The 15,295-nt window shown below is 40.0% G+C and overlaps 1 protein-coding gene across 1 annotated transcript; it reads left to right on the top strand.

Moving 5' to 3' along the window:
• Window positions 1-96: 96 nt before the first annotated feature.
• On the top strand, window positions 97-14,820 carry htatsf1 (HIV-1 Tat specific factor 1). Its single transcript, XM_044222251.1, has 10 exons — window positions 97-314; window positions 1,269-1,433; window positions 1,805-2,036; window positions 2,468-2,515; window positions 2,649-2,803; window positions 4,122-4,285; window positions 4,468-4,564; window positions 4,652-4,741; window positions 13,856-13,993; window positions 14,322-14,820. Exons 2-10 carry the CDS (start codon window positions 1,269-1,271, stop codon window positions 14,580-14,582), a joined length of 1,350 nt encoding a protein of 449 aa, XP_044078186.1. The 5' UTR covers window positions 97-314; the 3' UTR covers window positions 14,583-14,820.
• The last annotated feature ends 475 nt before the right edge of the window (window positions 14,821-15,295 follow it).

The raw sequence follows: 15,295 nt of genomic DNA, 5'->3' as shown, positions 1-15,295 counted from the left end.
TGTTTTAACGTCCGGTTCGGTTGGGAAGGTAGAAGCTGTATTACAAATCGAGCGCCTCATTCCCAGGTTAACGCACGCGCACTCGGAACTTGACAGCGGAAGTACTTCATTCGTCGTCGCGGGCTGGGCTGGGGGTAATTTTACCAGATAGTGGTTAACGTTTTAAAGTAAAATTAATTTAAAACACTAACTTTACCTACATTATCAAAATACAAAAGCGAGTGCGTTCTGGTTGGGTCTTTAGACGGAGGGAGTCTGTTTCGTTACCTTCGCACCTACCAGATTTTTGTTTGCCTGGATTATCGTTGTAAAAGGTAACGCTAGCTAACGTTATTTATTTTTGGCCCCTTGTCCTGCATGTTTTAGATCTCTCCCTGCTCCCACATAGCTGATTCAGATGATTAACTCGTTATGAACTCCTGAAGCTGCTTGATAACAAGCTGATCATTTAAATCAGCTGTGTTGGAGCAAGGAGAGATCTAAAACATGCAGGACAAGGGTCCTAAAATGTCTTGTTTTGTCCACAACCCAAATATATTCAGTTTACTGTCAAAGAAGAGTAAAGAAACCAGAAAATAGCCACATTTAAGATGCTGCAATCAGAGAATTTTGACTTTTGTTTTCTTAAAAAATTACTCAAACCGATTGATCGATTCTTAAAATAGTTGGCGATTAATTTGCCAACAAATCGATTAATCGTTGCAGCTCTAATGACCAAATGTGCATCTGTCAGTTATCCTGATGTGAACTGAACCACAACAGCTGTGCGAACAAGGGCAGCAGATTTGAATATGTCCAAGCTAGCATGCTAACACTGAGTCAAGCTGTCAGTTCTCAATAATCAGAAAGTAATGAATTAAAGCAACTGGCTGACACTTTTCATGAGTTGCGGGTGGTGCCAGTAGCAGTGCTTGTTGTGTTCAGTCATTAGTGGCCCGACTAGGAAAGTGTCATATGCGTTTACTATCCTGCTTTGGCCACAGGCAACCATATTTGTTGAACCACACACGTTTGGCATATTTTTACTAAATCTATGAGCACTTTGCTTTCTTTTCTGGCTTTTGATGAAAAGTAACCAAATCATCCTAAATCTTTGCAAGACTTCATTTTGCAGCAACTTCTGAAATATTAAATAGAAAATGGCAAAGCAGGATATTAAACACTACTTCAGTGTAAAAGACTTGCCACATTTAGGCATAAAACAACTGTTTTGTACATGCTGAAATGTAATGGCTTGCTGACCTAGTTAATTTGACATCTTGTTGCAGATGAGTGGTGGATCGGATGCCAACAAAGAGTTTCTGGAGCAGCTGCGGCTGCAGGAACTCTACAGCCAGAGAAATGAGGATGGCTCTGACCCCAACACCTACACTGACCCAGAGGACGGGACTGTGTATGACTGGGACCATGAAAAGAAGGCCTGGTTCCCTAAAGTACGAACTTTTCTTCACCTCTCAGCTTTTGTTTTCCCACATCATATTTGTTCTTTAAAGTCTCTCAGGGACTGAGCTTCAGATCTTTATTGCTGCTATTTTTGCTGTTGTATTTGCAGCAGTCTGGCATATATATGATTCTGCATTTAAATGTATGTGGCCTTATTTTGTCAACACTAATTATGGGTTGTGCCTGTTGTGGTTATTGTAAAGCTGTACTCTTTGTCAATTTGGTTGACATTGCGATGTACAGTATACTATGTAACTCTGTCCGGAGGAGCTGTGGCATGGCAACAACAGTGTTAACTTGGCAAAACTGGTCAGAGCCTGTTTTCGTGTTAATGTTAAGTAGGTTTGCTTCGTTTCTCTAGATAACAGAGGACTTCATTGCAGCCTACCAGGCCAACTATGGCTTCACTCAGGAAGGAGATCCAGATGCTAACAACGCTGCAGTGAGCAGCACCGACCCAGCAGGCCCAGAACCAGGCAAGCCTTCAGAAAAGGAGAACATAGGAGATGCCACCCAGCACCCGAACCCAGACCAGCAGGAGAGCCCAGCTAAAGAAGCCAAGCAGAAAGGGGAGAAGAGGAAAGCAGAGCCAGGTAAAGCGACATCCACAACCAGAGAGGAGAGAGAAAACCAGTGCAGTAACTAACACACAAATAGGAATCAACTAATGGTGGTATACAAATCTGTTTTGTTTTTTTTAAGAGCTACATTCATTGGTGTATGTTTCCACCTTTCTCTCTGTCTACAGTAGTAATTATGTTTGTTTACAATATAGATTTATGACGGTGTAGTCCCTCATTCGTCCAGGAGTGTTCTATCGTTTCAAGATGTTTCGGCTCCCATCCGGAAGTCATTCTCAATTGAGAATGACTTCCGGATGGGAGCCGAAACGTCTTGATTCTGAAAACAGTGTCCAGATGACTACGACTGAAACCTTTTCTACAATATAGATTTATATGTAAAGTTTAAGTTTGTACTAATGCATCTTTTGATAAATGCTTTTTTCCCTTTTTTGCGCATGTAGGGTGGTTTGATATTGACGACAATAAAAACACGAACGTCTATGTATCAGGTTGGTATCGCTAACATTTTTTTTTTCTCATTGTCAAGGAGACAGCTGTCCAATGAGTAGCTGACTCTGTTTATCCTATCTCACTCTCTCTCTCTCTCACTCTTATTTGTCTCACCTGGTCTCCTTTCCTCAGGCCTGCCTCTGGACATCAGCACTGAGGAGTTTGCTGAGTTGATGTCCAAGTGCGGCATTGTGATGCGGGACCCCATCACTGAAGAGTACAAGGTCAAACTCTACAAGGACAAAGAAGGAAATCTGAAGGGAGATGGCCTCTGCTGCTATCTCAAGGTTACTCTGTTCTTCTGCTTGCCCGAAGCTTTAATTTATAGTGTGACGTAAAATTTGCCATCTGACCATTTGTGCAGACAAACGTGTGTAAACACATCTGTGAATGCAGACTCTCAGTGTAGTATAAACAGAACCTCTTGTGAGTCAGTCTGTTTTTGCACTATATCCGCCTCTTAACTCAGTCACTACATTTACATGCACTTAATTAATCAGGTTACTCAAAGAAACCAGGTTACGCAGCTGATCAGAAAACATTTATGTGCACTGTAGTAACCTGGTTGCTGTAAATCCGTGTAAACATGCAGCAGGTCGGTAATTGGATTTCTCCCCGACCCCTGATCTTATTTTGGAAGTGCGGATTACTTACTATAACTGTATTAGTGATAGAAGACTCTGCTTCCTGACCTTTTTTTTATGGTGTGTGTGTCAGAGCAGACTGTCAGAACAGTGAGAGGGCAGACAGACAGCAGTGCAAATGTTATATTAATGTTAATAATTTACAAATAGTCAAATGTTCAGCAGTGGAAACCAACTTATCTAGACACGTAGAGGCTACACTGTGTTTTAGTTTTAGTCAGACTTTCGGTGGAATTATTTTCAGTGTAATTATCTGTCCTTTCATCCACCTGCTCTGCTGTTACTTTCCCTGTCTGCAGTCTTTGTCATGCACATAGGTACTTGTAAAAAGCCGATTACATACATTGGCTATGAAATTGGCGTTCCAACCTGGGGAAATCATGTTTCTCTAATCTCCCAGTTATGGTAACCAAGTTTCTTGTTTAAATGACAGTTAAGAAGCTCACTGGAGCCAACTGTAACATGCATGTAAACGCACTGAATGTCTAAAATGGTTGCATCACAATATCAGTTTGTCTGCATGTTATTAACATGACCTCTGTTTTAGTCCTTTAGTAGTTAGAGACACAGAATCAGACACACTTTTCTCTGTTTGGCAACAAAAACAAAAGTGTTCTCACTCTCAAAGAGATAACATAATTGTGTAAACTTTAAAGCAGCACAAAAATCATACTAGAGGGCGGAAGAGCTCCTGAAACTATTGTTAAATATTATCACCTTATAAAGTTGATATTGCTAACATGTTTGCATGACATGGAGCTACATTAGCATTCATTTGGAGCCCTCTTTCTGACCAGCTGACGAATGTAACTTCAACATTCACTCTCCGATGCATCTTTTCTTTGTCTTGTGTCTCTTGGGTTTTGGCTTTGAATCACACAGTACAGAGTAGAAGTTAGTATTTTAGTATTGCATTACACCCAAGTGAAGTTACAGTGTGTGTGCTTGTGATTCTCTGCAGAAGGAGTCGGTGGCATTGGCTCTGCGTCTGATTGACGAGTCAGAGGTCAGAGGTTACAGACTCCACGTGGAAGCAGCACGGTTTGAGCTAAAGGGCCAGTATGATGCCAGCAAGAAGAAGAAGAAGAGCAAAGATTATAGGAAGAAGATGCAGCAGCAACAGAAGTAAACTCTACTTCCTGTTCTTTTTATTTAACCTCCCACAAGTCCCACTCTGCATTGACGGATAAACTCCACTCCCCAAAACGCTGAAGTGGATTAAGAGAAGATAAATAATCAAGCATGAACATATGAATGCATGGGTTCCTACTGATTGTGCCTGTTTGTCTGTGTCTTTGTCTGTGCAGACAGTTAGACTGGAGGCCAGAGAAGCTAGGAGAAGTGAGGAAGAGGCATGAAAAAGTTGTCATCATTAGGAACATGTTCCATCCCAGTGACTTTGAGGTGCGGAGAGACACACATATGCACACACACGCACACAGACTGTGTCCATTGAGGGTTATTAATCACTGTGGTGTTGGCCTTCTTTAGGAAGACCCACTGGTGTTGAATGAGTATCGTGACGATCTGCGGACAGAGTGTGAGAAGTTCGGGGAGGTCAAGAAGGTCATCCTCTTTGATGTAAGTTTAATGTAATCAGTTTCAGAGTCACAGTAGAATGGTTTGCATTTTATGTCAGTGGCATCACTAAAGAGCTGGTATGTGGTTGTGTTTGTGCTGCAGAGACACCCAGGCGGCGTGGCATCGATCGCATTTAAGGAGCCTGAGCAAGCCGATGCATGCATTCAGTCGTTCAATGGTCGCTGGTTTGGAGGAAGGCAGCTGTCTGCTCAGCTTTGGGATGGAAACGACAGACTATCAGGTATACCAAATGCAAAATAAAAATATTAGAGTACATCAATATTAAGACTTGTGATGTTTTTGTATATTCAATAATTTTTAACTCAAACTTTAAAATATTTATCATAATGTGGTTCGAATAGTTATCGTCATTTCTGCATCTCAACTTAGAAACTAATCAAGTTTCTCATCCAAGTTAACAATCTGAATGAGTTACGAATAATTGATGTATTATATAATATGTGTGTATTCATTTGTTAACTTGTATAAGGTACGAATAATATAATGATTTATGGTTGTCACTATACTATTTCGTTTTATACTCAGACATTGTATGTGTATAATGGATATTATAATATAGTTATCAGATTCTTTATAATTGATTTACCTGGAAATTGTGACTTTATGTTGATTGTTGTAAGAGTGTGAACTAAATGTATAAACATCATCCAAGAATCAGATTTAGCTAGAGAATTCAGTTCTGCAATTATATAGTGTTGAATGTGAATTAATATATATACATTATCACATTAATCACAAGGACTTGGAGAGTACAAGAGAGTGTTATTATGTTAATGTATTTGACTATTATTAATGAAATTCTTATTTTGCCATGAGACTTATTGAGTTTGACAGAATATTATAAATAATAATATCATTCTAATATAAATTATATATAGGTTGTATTTGTGTGTACTATTTGATTAATTAATTAAGAAAGTAATATGTTTTCTTTTTTAGTGATTGATTAATTAATGATGATAATGTATATGTGTTTCTGACTGTTTAACTAGATTTGATGAGATAGATATAATATAAATTTGATAAGCAGGATTGGTTTGATTGTTCTTGATATGATGATAAATAAGTATTATTAGGAAAATTTATTTGCAATTTTTAATTTTAAGTATGAGATTTTGTTTAATGAAATAATTTATATTTCCACCAAGTTTTATTTGATTTTTTGAAGTTTTTAGAATTTTTTTAATTATTCTTAACTGTCAGCGTGTGAGCTAATACTAAGTAACTTTACTCGTGTTACTTACTATATGAATATGCATAGATAGCATTTATACTAGATATCAATGCTATGTACTAGACATGCATTAAGATCTATGATCTTAAATAGTAATGAAGTATTATGCATTATTGTTCTATGATTCAATGATAGTATTGATTGAGTATGATAACAGTATTTAGTTCATTATATATCATAGTAAGATCATAGATATATACATGAGTCTTGATGATTATTAATTTAATATTGTAAATATTAAATTATGTCATAGTCTGAATTGAGTTTGATATATTGACATTAAATCAGAATAATCTATTTCAATGTAATATAGTAGCTAAGATGTAGTGATCTGTGATTCAGAGATTAGGCAATCATAGATGTATGAATTAAGATTCATAGCTTTACAAGTAGTCTAAGTAAATGATTTGTAATGGTAATGATCTATGTGTAAGGACTTTATGAAGTGATGTGAAATTTGTCAACTTGGTTGATGATATATGAATGATTGCATATATGTGAGGTGTGTTTGTTTCTATATTATAATATTGTTAAAAAGACCTAAAGTGATTATATCATATAAGCCACATTGGGGCGATACTTGTGTAACCTGCAGTGGTGCTTTTGTACTTTTTCAAGCAGAAAGCATACAGTCTGTGGTATAAGGTGAAAAGGTGGAAGTCTGGCCATGTCACGACAACGAGAACACTGTGACGTCATCACGTTCTGAACCCTGCAGTTATGACGTCATGCAGAATGTTCAACAGAATGTTCTGTTGGGTTAAAACCTCCTGACAAAACTCCAGTTAGTTACAACCTGACCTCCAACAGAGAAACATCTCTCAGTGGAAACAGAGTGACAACTACCGAAAGTAGAACACTACTACAACCAAACACGACAATACAGCAAGAATACAACTACCAAAAGTGCACTAGAACTACAAGCAAAACTATAACACTACAACACCGCTACAGTATCTGTGTTCAGCCAACATGGAGAAAAGCGACAACTCAAGAGACGAGGTAAGACTTTCTAAACAGGAGAGTTTAACGCTTATTTAGGACAGCCTAGTTTTTATTTTATTTCTTCATTTTTGAAGCTTCAACAAATACAATCATTATAAATAAGAGAGGGGATGAATTGTCAATACTGCCCTCCCACATTGGTAGCCTGATATTCAGACATCTTTACCCCTTATTATATTATTACATTATATCATATTAGAGAGATGTGGGAAGCAATTCAGAGGTCTGGAATCAGGCTACCACAATGGATGGCTAATGAGCTGATTGAGTTATTTTACATTTTGTTTTTCATTTCCACAATAGTTTCTAATTTACATGAACTTGTTGTACTGAGACATCTGAACTGTACAATGTTAAAATGTTTTTAGTGCTTTGAGTTTTACAACATGACTGCTGTAATGTGTTTACTGCGAGTCAGGGACACAAGGTGAAACAGACTTTGTGTTGCTGTAGTTTACATGACATGAGTTTTTGTGGATATGATGCAGTTGGCTTGAGGATACTTCCATTTGATATTAAGTGACTGTATTTAAGTGAAATATGGAAACACAATTTCACTGAAATACCATCACTCAATAGTAAACTGAGAATTTGACTGTTTTGGCTGAAGCAATTGAGGGACATTTCACTTTGCTGGTAGTGATGCAGGGCTCTTTTTACAACGGATGTAAATGGCTACATTTCATTCAAATGTGTGAAAAACTAAAGATGAAAGACCCCTCTCTTTCTGTGTGTATCCAAAGTTAAGATGGGACAGTACTTTTACCTATTGCCTGTATACTTGCGTCTTTCAGTGCTCACAGTGTACTCCCAGCAGAACCCTGCACGCCTTGCGACAAGCCCTTCTTCTGGACTCCAAAGCAGAAAACAAGCAGCAGGCTGCAGAAAATGCTGCTCTGAGGGAGCAGATAGCCAGCAAGGAACTCAGCTGTGAGCAAGAAAAAAAGAAGCTCCTGGATGAAAGGGACAGTTTAGTGTCAACTCTGTTCATGGCCAAAAATGACATGGATGACCTGGTGAAGGCTTTAGAGTCCATAAGAGCCAGTCAAAACCAGTTTTACACTCAGCGCACTCATTTGGAAAGACAAATGAAAAAAAACGAAGAAGAAGTCCGCTCCTTGAAGGAAAGTCTGCGCTGCCAGCAGATGGAGACTGAGGAGGTCAAAAAATCCTGGAAGGCAGAGTGCGACAAGTTCAATGAGATGAAACTTTCCTTTGACAAAACTGTGATACAGATCAATGCAGACTGGGAAAGCCGGTGGATTATTAGACAGGAGGAGGTAGCCGCGGAGCTGAAAACTCTGCAGCAGGACTGTGAGAAGAAGGCGAGCCAGGTCATCCAGGACAAGGATGATGTGATCACCAGTGTCAGAAAGGAAATGATGGCACTAGTAGAGGGAAATCTGGCCAAGCTGAGAACAGTACAAATGGAGATCCACCAGAGCGAGACAGAGTGGCAAACAAAACACAAAGCTCTGGAGGATCGTCTCAGGTGTGAGCTGGCAGCAAAGGAGGAGAGCTTTAAGAAAACACAGGAGCTGCAGAAAGACAGCAGAGAGATGGAGGAGAAGTGGCTCGCCAGAGAAGAGGAGTGGCTCAACAAGGAAGAGGAGTGGCTCGCCAAGGAAGAGGAGTGTCTCAACAAGGAAGAGAAGTGGCTCGCCAAGGAAGAGGAGTGGCTCAACAAGGCGAGCAAGATGGAGGAGGAGATGAAGCTCCTGATCCAGCAAAATGTTGAACTTCAGGTACGCCAGTCAGTTGATCATTTTGACTGGAATAATAACTTGTTAGATTCTAACAGTTTGTTTCAGATTTAGTCTGTGGAAGAGAAAATACTGAATTATATGCTGTCTCTGTCTTTTCAGGAGCTCGCCTCAAAAACTGACAAAGAGAAGGCGAAGATGAAAAAGGAGGAAAAGAAGGCAACAAAGGAGACAGAAAAGAGACTGAAGAGGGAGAGAAAAGAGGAGGAGGAGAGAGAGAAGAAAGAGAAAGAAGCAAATGAGAAGAAGGAAAAGGAGCGATTGAAGAGAGAAAAGAAAGAAAAGGAAGAGAGAGAGAAGAAAGCGAAGAAGGAGAGGAAGAGAGAGAGAGAGAGAGAGAGAAAGAGAGAGAAAGAAGCAAATGAGAAGAAGGAAAAGGAGCGATTGAAGAGAGAAAAGAAAGAAAAGGAGGAGAGAGAAAAGAAAGCGAAGAAGGAGAGGAAAGAGATCGAGAAGTGAGAGGAGTAACATCCTTTCTCCCTTCCTAACCCCTCACCTCTTTCTCCCTTTCACCCCTACCCTCTCAACATGCCTACTCCTCCTACCCTCTTACCCCCCATCTCCCCATCCAGCTTTCCCCCCTCCCATCCTTCCTCACCCTCCACCCCCTCAACCCTCCCATCACCCCACCCTCTTACCCCTTTACCCCCTCCTCTTACCCTCCACTCCCAGACTTCCCTCCTCCCATCATCCTCTCCCACCTTCTCTGTCCTCTTCCAGGGCAGCTCAGTGATCAGCACTGCAGCCTCACAGAAACAAGCTGCTGGTTTCCATCTGGGCCGGCTTCTTCTTCTTGTGTGGAGTTTATGTGTTCTCAGTGTGTCTGCGTGGGTTTACTCCGGGTGCTCCGGTTTCCTCCCACACTCCAAAGACATGCAGGTCAGGTAACCTGATCGCACTTTAAATAAAAACATAAATGTAAAAATAATTCATTCAGAGCTACCCGTTTCTGCCTTTGTGAATATAGTCTTAATATAAATACCCTTGCTATTATGACAACTTGGTCATGATAGCAGGTTTCAGATATTTCTGTAAATCGAAGATGAGCCTTCATTTTCACCTAAACACATTATGAGGTGATTGCAGAGTCTGTATGTTTTCCTGCAGCTGATACCATTCATACAGCAGGGAAATACCGACCCCCAGTCAGTGAGAGGATGGACTTGCAGAAATATATATTTGACTCAGCTCTTGAGTGAAGATCGGAGATTTCATTCAATTTTCAGCTTTTATTCAAAATAATGGTTGGTATACACAAACCTCTATTTATTTTAATAAAATACTCACACTGGAAAACACTCAGGTAGTGCACACATCTGCCAAGGCCACACAGTCCTCTAATTTTGTTATTTCAACAACAGAAAAAATATTTTTTAATTCTACATCAAAATACACAAAGTAGCCTAATACACAATCAAGGTGGTTGCATAATGGTCGCCATGATTTTTGTATAATACTTAAATCCTTTAAGGGATAACTGGGGCTTTATACAGTGATGAATTGTGCAGAATTCTGAATCAGTCAGACTCCACGGAGTTATGGCCATTTAAATTTATCCTGATCCAGATGTGTAGCACAATGTGCTAAAGAGTTATGGCAGTTTACGTCAACCTACAAGAATATTTTACTAGTAAAATAAGTGTCGATCTTGGTTTCCCTTATAGAGAATAAGCAGTATTTGCTTTGACATTTCAATAAAGAGTTTCCCTTCGGGGATCAATAAAGTATTTCTGATTCTGATTTCTGATTATTGAATCACAGTGGATGTTTTACATTGATCAAAAGGAAGCTGATACTTCTCCCACCACTGTGCCATCCGTAGAGCTATACTGATAATATGGCTGTAAGTGAAAGCAGACAGGCACATTAGAAACAACCAGTAACTGCAAGCGGTGTGTGTTTGGCTGGTGGCAAAACATCTGACTCACAGCAGTGTAATTCTACTTCTGCCTCTACTGGTTGGTACAACTTGCTCTCATATACAGCAGATCTACTGTAGATCTACTGTAGTCACTTCAGGACCTGTGGTGGAAAGTAACTAAGTACATTTACTCGATTGCTGTACTTTGGTAAAATTTTGATGTACTTGTACTTTACTGGAGGAATTACATTTTATGCTACTTTTATACTTCACTATTTTATCTGACAGCTTTAGTTACTTTGCTGATTAAAATTATGAATACAAAATATTCTCAGCTAATTAATGTTGATGTATTATTATAGATTAAGCTACCCAGCAGTATATAAAGTAATTAACATCCACCACCTTTACCAGCTGCAACATTACAGTGATATTTATACATTCATGCATCCATAGTTATAATTCATTTATTTTAATATATATGATTCTGAAATGGGACATTCTGCATAATGGGTACTTTTACTTTTGGTACTTTAAATATATTTTGGTGCTAATACTTTTAATAATTTGAAATGCAAAAGTTTCATTTCAGGCCCATGCATCCGATCAGTCTCTCTGAAATTCATTAACTGAGGAAGTGTCGTGCATAGAAAATATAACTATAACGTATTTCCATCATCGATTCATAAAGAACATTGTTGAAAGAAGCTTTACTGTCAGAGAAAAGCAAAACAAACCTGAAACGTGCAACGCTCGGTGTCTTCTAATAATCAGTGATGACCTGGACAGTAAGAAAGACATGTCATGGCACGTGCAGGCAGCTAAGTCATTTCTATGCCGCCCACCTGATCAGCGCCCACAGAAGCCTCTCCACCATGACAGTTTTAATTACAGCGCATGAATGTGGAGACGTAGCTTCACTCTGGCACAATGGATGTGTGGGTGGCCGCACTGGGTGGAAGTGACTGCACGTGATGTTGTTCAGTTCCTTCTTCTTCCTCTACCAACAAGGGACAAAGGACAACACAAGCAGAAATTAGCAATCTGTTTCAAGTGTGTGTGGTGTGTATAATATGACATGGATCAATAAATGTCTAAAGTGGAAGAATCCTGCCTCTCAAAAGGCTGACATATTAAATGGAAGAGGTGATAAATGTGAGGTCTTGCACCACCCAGGTCTATTCAATGAAAGTTTGTGTGTGTGTGTGTGCATGAGATGAAGGTTGCACATATGTTTGTGTGCAAAGTAACAAGTGAGGACACCTCTGCATCACTGAAGGTTACCAAAGATAATTAATGGAAGAAAAAACAACACAACTGTGTCTGGCCCTATAGTCATTGTTTGTTTGTGTGTGTGTGTGTGTGTGTGTGTGTGTGTGTGTGTGTGTGCATGGATGATGATAATAAAAATAATAATATACATATTCACCGTCTTAGCATGCTAACATTTGCTAACTGCACCAAACACAAAGTACAGCTGAGGCTAATGGGAATGTCATTTGTTTTGCCGGTACTCAGTCATAAAGTATTGGACAAATTAAAATTTAGACCTGATGGTGGCGCTAGAGGAAATAGCAGGGGGATTCATCCTCTGGGGACAATGAATGTCTGTACAGAATTTCATGGCAATCCATCCAATAGTAGACCAAAGAGGTGGACCAACACATCGACATTGCCATCTCTAGAGCCACACTTTCGCAGCTAGCATGGAATAAAAAGCAAAAATGGCTGCGAAGTACATATTCTAGGTAAAAGCAAGGCTGAAAAGGGGAGTTTTGAACAGTTGATGTTGCTTAACCGCAGGTCTTTTTGGTCCGATGAACAGCCTGTGGATCTGAGGGCTCGACCAGGGAGAAATATTTTCATCACCTAACAAGAATCTTACAGTTGATCCTAAAACTAACTGGAAGCCAACGATATGAGCTCTTGTTTTTGTTCCACTTTTGGGGCGTCCTGTGAACGGTGCGTTGCAGTATTCGAGTCTACACGTAATAAAATAATTCACAAGCCTCGCTGCGTCTACGAAAGAAAGAGACGGTCTGATGTTGGCAATTTTCTTTTAGTGATGTTTCTTATATGTAGGTGGAAAGTTAGGTCAGTTGATGGTAAAATCCAGATTTCTTGTCTGAGATGCAATGTGCTGAGATAGTGTAGTAAACAAAAGTGTTCTCACTCTCAAAGAGATAACATAATTGTGTAAACTTTAAAGCAGCACAAAAATCATACTAGAGGGCGGAAGAGCTCCTGAAACTATTGTTAAATATTATCACCTTATAAAGTTGATATTGCTAACATGTTTGCATGACATGGAGCTACATTAGCATTCATTTGGAGCCCTCTTTCTGACCAGCTGACGAATGTAACTTCAACATTCACTCTCCGATGCATCTTTTCTTTGTCTTGTGTCTCTTGGGTTTTGGCTTTGAATCACACAGTACAGAGTAGAAGTTAGTATTTTAGTATTGCATTACACCCAAGTGAAGTTACAGTGTGTGTGCTTGTGATTCTCTGCAGAAGGAGTCGGTGGCATTGGCTCTGCGTCTGATTGACGAGTCAGAGGTCAGAGGTTACAGACTCCACGTGGAAGCAGCACGGTTTGAGCTAAAGGGCCAGTATGATGCCAGCAAGAAGAAGAGCAAAGATTATAGGAAGAAGATGCAGCAGCAACAGAAGTAAACTCTACTTCCTGTTCTTTTTATTTAACCTCCCACAAGTCCCACTCTGCATTGACGGATAAACTCCACTCCCCAAAACGCTGAAGTGGATTAAGAGAAGATAAATAATCAAGCATGAACATATGAATGCATGGGTTCCTACTGATTGTGCCTGTTTGTCTGTGTCTTTGTCTGTGCAGACAGTTAGACTGGAGGCCAGAGAAGCTAGGAGAAGTGAGGAAGAGGCATGAAAAAGTTGTCATCATTAGGAACATGTTCCATCCCAGTGACTTTGAGGTGCGGAGAGACACACATATGCACACACACGCACACAGACTGTGTCCATTGAGGGTTATTAATCACTGTGGTGTTGGCCTTCTTTAGGAAGACCCACTGGTGTTGAATGAGTATCGTGACGATCTGCGGACAGAGTGTGAGAAGTTCGGGGAGGTCAAGAAGGTCATCCTCTTTGATGTAAGTTTAATGTAATCAGTTTCAGAGTCACAGTAGAATGGTTTGCATTTTATGTCAGTGGCATCACTAAAGAGCTGGTATGTGGTTGTGTTTGTGCTGCAGAGACACCCAGACGGCGTGGCATCGATCGCATTTAAGGAGCCTGAGCAAGCCGATGCATGCATTCAGTCGTTCAATGGTCGCTGGTTTGGAGGAAGGCAGCTGTCTGCTCAGCTTTGGGATGGAACGACAGACTATCAGGTATACCAAATGCAAAATAAAAATATTGAAAATATTTTGAGATTTATGGGGAACTGGAGATGTGCAGCCAAGCTAATAAAAAGAACACAATAATGTTGAATGCAACTTGGAGAAGAAGATTGTATATGATCACTATAAGCCTCTTGGTTTGCACTCTTTCCAAGCCCTCATCCCGTACATAAACACTGAGCATGGGCAGTGTGGGATTCTGGGGCCGGGGCTGCGGTAACAAAATCAAGTGCGTCTTTAAAGAGGAACTCAACCTATATTTGGGTTATTGTGATATTGTAGACTAACTTAGACCCTCATGTTGATTCTTTTTGTGCAGGTGGAAGAGACGACACGCGAGCGGGAGGAGCGGCTGAAGGGTTGGTCTACTTTCCTGGAAGGAAGCCAGCAAGGCCAGCAGAACAACACCGCCAAGCCAGCAGAGGGCGGCGGCACCACCACCACAGAGCCCACAGAGCCCACAGAGCCCTCCAGCACCACGGAGCCCGAACAGCAACCAGAAACAGAACCACAGCAACAGCAACAGGAAGCGGACTCTACAGACAGCAGCCTGGCAGGAAGTGATGATGAGGAAGCTTAGACACTTACATGCACATCTTTGGTCCCCATGGCAACCAGTTAGGACAGCCCTGCTTGAATGTGAACTGTGGCAAAGCTCCGTGTTGAGCAGGCGAGGAGGAGTAGGAATTTGGACAGTATGAGCTGTTTTTGTAATGTAGAAGAATAAAATTATGATTTTGTTTACCCAATCTTCATTATTTTGGTTTACATTGTAATTGACAAGCTGGTTATTCCTTAAATACACAGCTTTCCCTTCATGTCTCTGTGTTAGTTTGTTTACAGTATTGTGCTGTTAACACTAAAATATTAATGAATTACAAAAGATAACAGACTGAGTTGGATTTGAGGTCTAGAAGATTGTTCAGCGTCGGCACTCATTACACTTTATTTTAAATGCCAGCGATTTGCTCTGATTTTTTTTTTTACTTCTTGGAGTATATTAGACTTTTTTAAAGCAGAACACAAAGCTAAATATATATTGTTTATTTTATAAATATTCTCCCCGCCAGATCCAGTACGGCTTTGTGTTTTACAGTTCAACATGTCTTGACAGTAATGTTGCTGTTGCCTAAGAGTATTTCTCTTTTTGCAATCAGGGTTTTGAGTTTGTTTTTTTTTCTCCTTCTCAAGCATCTGAACACATCATAGTGAAATGAAAGTTATCAAAAGATCATCAAGAAAAATCATAAAAATCAACAGGACTGCTGATTGTACTTTGCCAGCAACCACTAA

The sequence above is a fragment of the Siniperca chuatsi genome, linkage group LG14, assembly GCF_020085105.1.
Source record: "Siniperca chuatsi isolate FFG_IHB_CAS linkage group LG14, ASM2008510v1, whole genome shotgun sequence".
Taxonomy (NCBI): Eukaryota; Metazoa; Chordata; class Actinopteri; order Centrarchiformes; family Sinipercidae; genus Siniperca; species Siniperca chuatsi.
Note: the sequence above shows the minus strand (reverse complement) of the source record. Positions and strands in the feature narration are given on the sequence as shown.